This window comes from Aptenodytes forsteri, unplaced genomic scaffold, assembly GCF_000699145.1.
Source record: "Aptenodytes forsteri isolate BGI_AS27 unplaced genomic scaffold, ASM69914v1 Scaffold333, whole genome shotgun sequence".
NCBI classification, from domain to species: Eukaryota; Metazoa; Chordata; class Aves; order Sphenisciformes; family Spheniscidae; genus Aptenodytes; species Aptenodytes forsteri.
This window is the reverse complement of record NW_008794542.1, coordinates 536411-537047: the sequence shown is the minus strand read 5'-3', so window position 1 is coordinate 537047 and position 637 is coordinate 536411. Positions and strand designations below refer to the sequence as shown.

Sequence of the window (637 nt, the reverse complement as noted above, 5' to 3'; positions counted from 1 at the left end):
AAGAATGTATTGAACATTTCAGCTGTCATTGGCACAAAGGTATTTGTGCCTGGCTGTCCTGGCTGCAGAGAAATGTGAGAACGTGACTGAACTACACCCAGAAAAGCAGTCCCAAGTGTGCAATGAGAAGATACATTGTAGGTAGGTTGTTTTTTTTTTTTTTTACATTTGAGATCGATGATATTGAAATAACTTTTTCCATCCTTTGGCTCTTTGGCTGTTAAGTGGGAGTAACAAGGTTACTTCCTTTTACAGGGATGATTTGAGGACAAATGTCTTACAAGCACAAGATACTTGGCGTTGGAGTACTGAAAGCCATTCAGCATCTAGGCAGGGGATTATCCTTTCTCCATGAAGCATTCATGGGAAGAGTCCCTCCCGCAAGACCAAGGATGCGCAGCCGGAGGCAAGGGGTAAGGCATGGAAGCAGAGGAAAGAAACCAAACCTCTCCACCCTGTTCCTGCGATGGGGACTGGGTCCATGAAGCGTCAAAGGGACCCTCGGCTCTACAGAATGCTGGGGGCGCCCAAAGACACCGGCCATCGGGGAACAGGCAACGGCCCGGGCAAAGAGCTCCCGCTGGAGGCCGGGGAAGGCAGGCCCCGACAGCTCGCAGCGCGACCGAGGGCAGGCCCA

General features: G+C 51.0%; 1 protein-coding gene across 1 annotated transcript in view; it reads left to right on the top strand.

The window, feature by feature from the left end:
* The first annotated feature begins 466 nt into the window (after nt 1-466).
* ADGRA3 (adhesion G protein-coupled receptor A3) overlaps nt 467-637 on the top strand; it is a 69510-nt gene continuing 69339 nt past the window's right edge. Inside the window, exon 1 of the mRNA XM_009272302.2 lies at nt 467-586. Coding sequence (XP_009270577.1) covers nt 467-586 — 120 coding nt within the window. The remainder of the gene's footprint in view (nt 587-637) is intronic.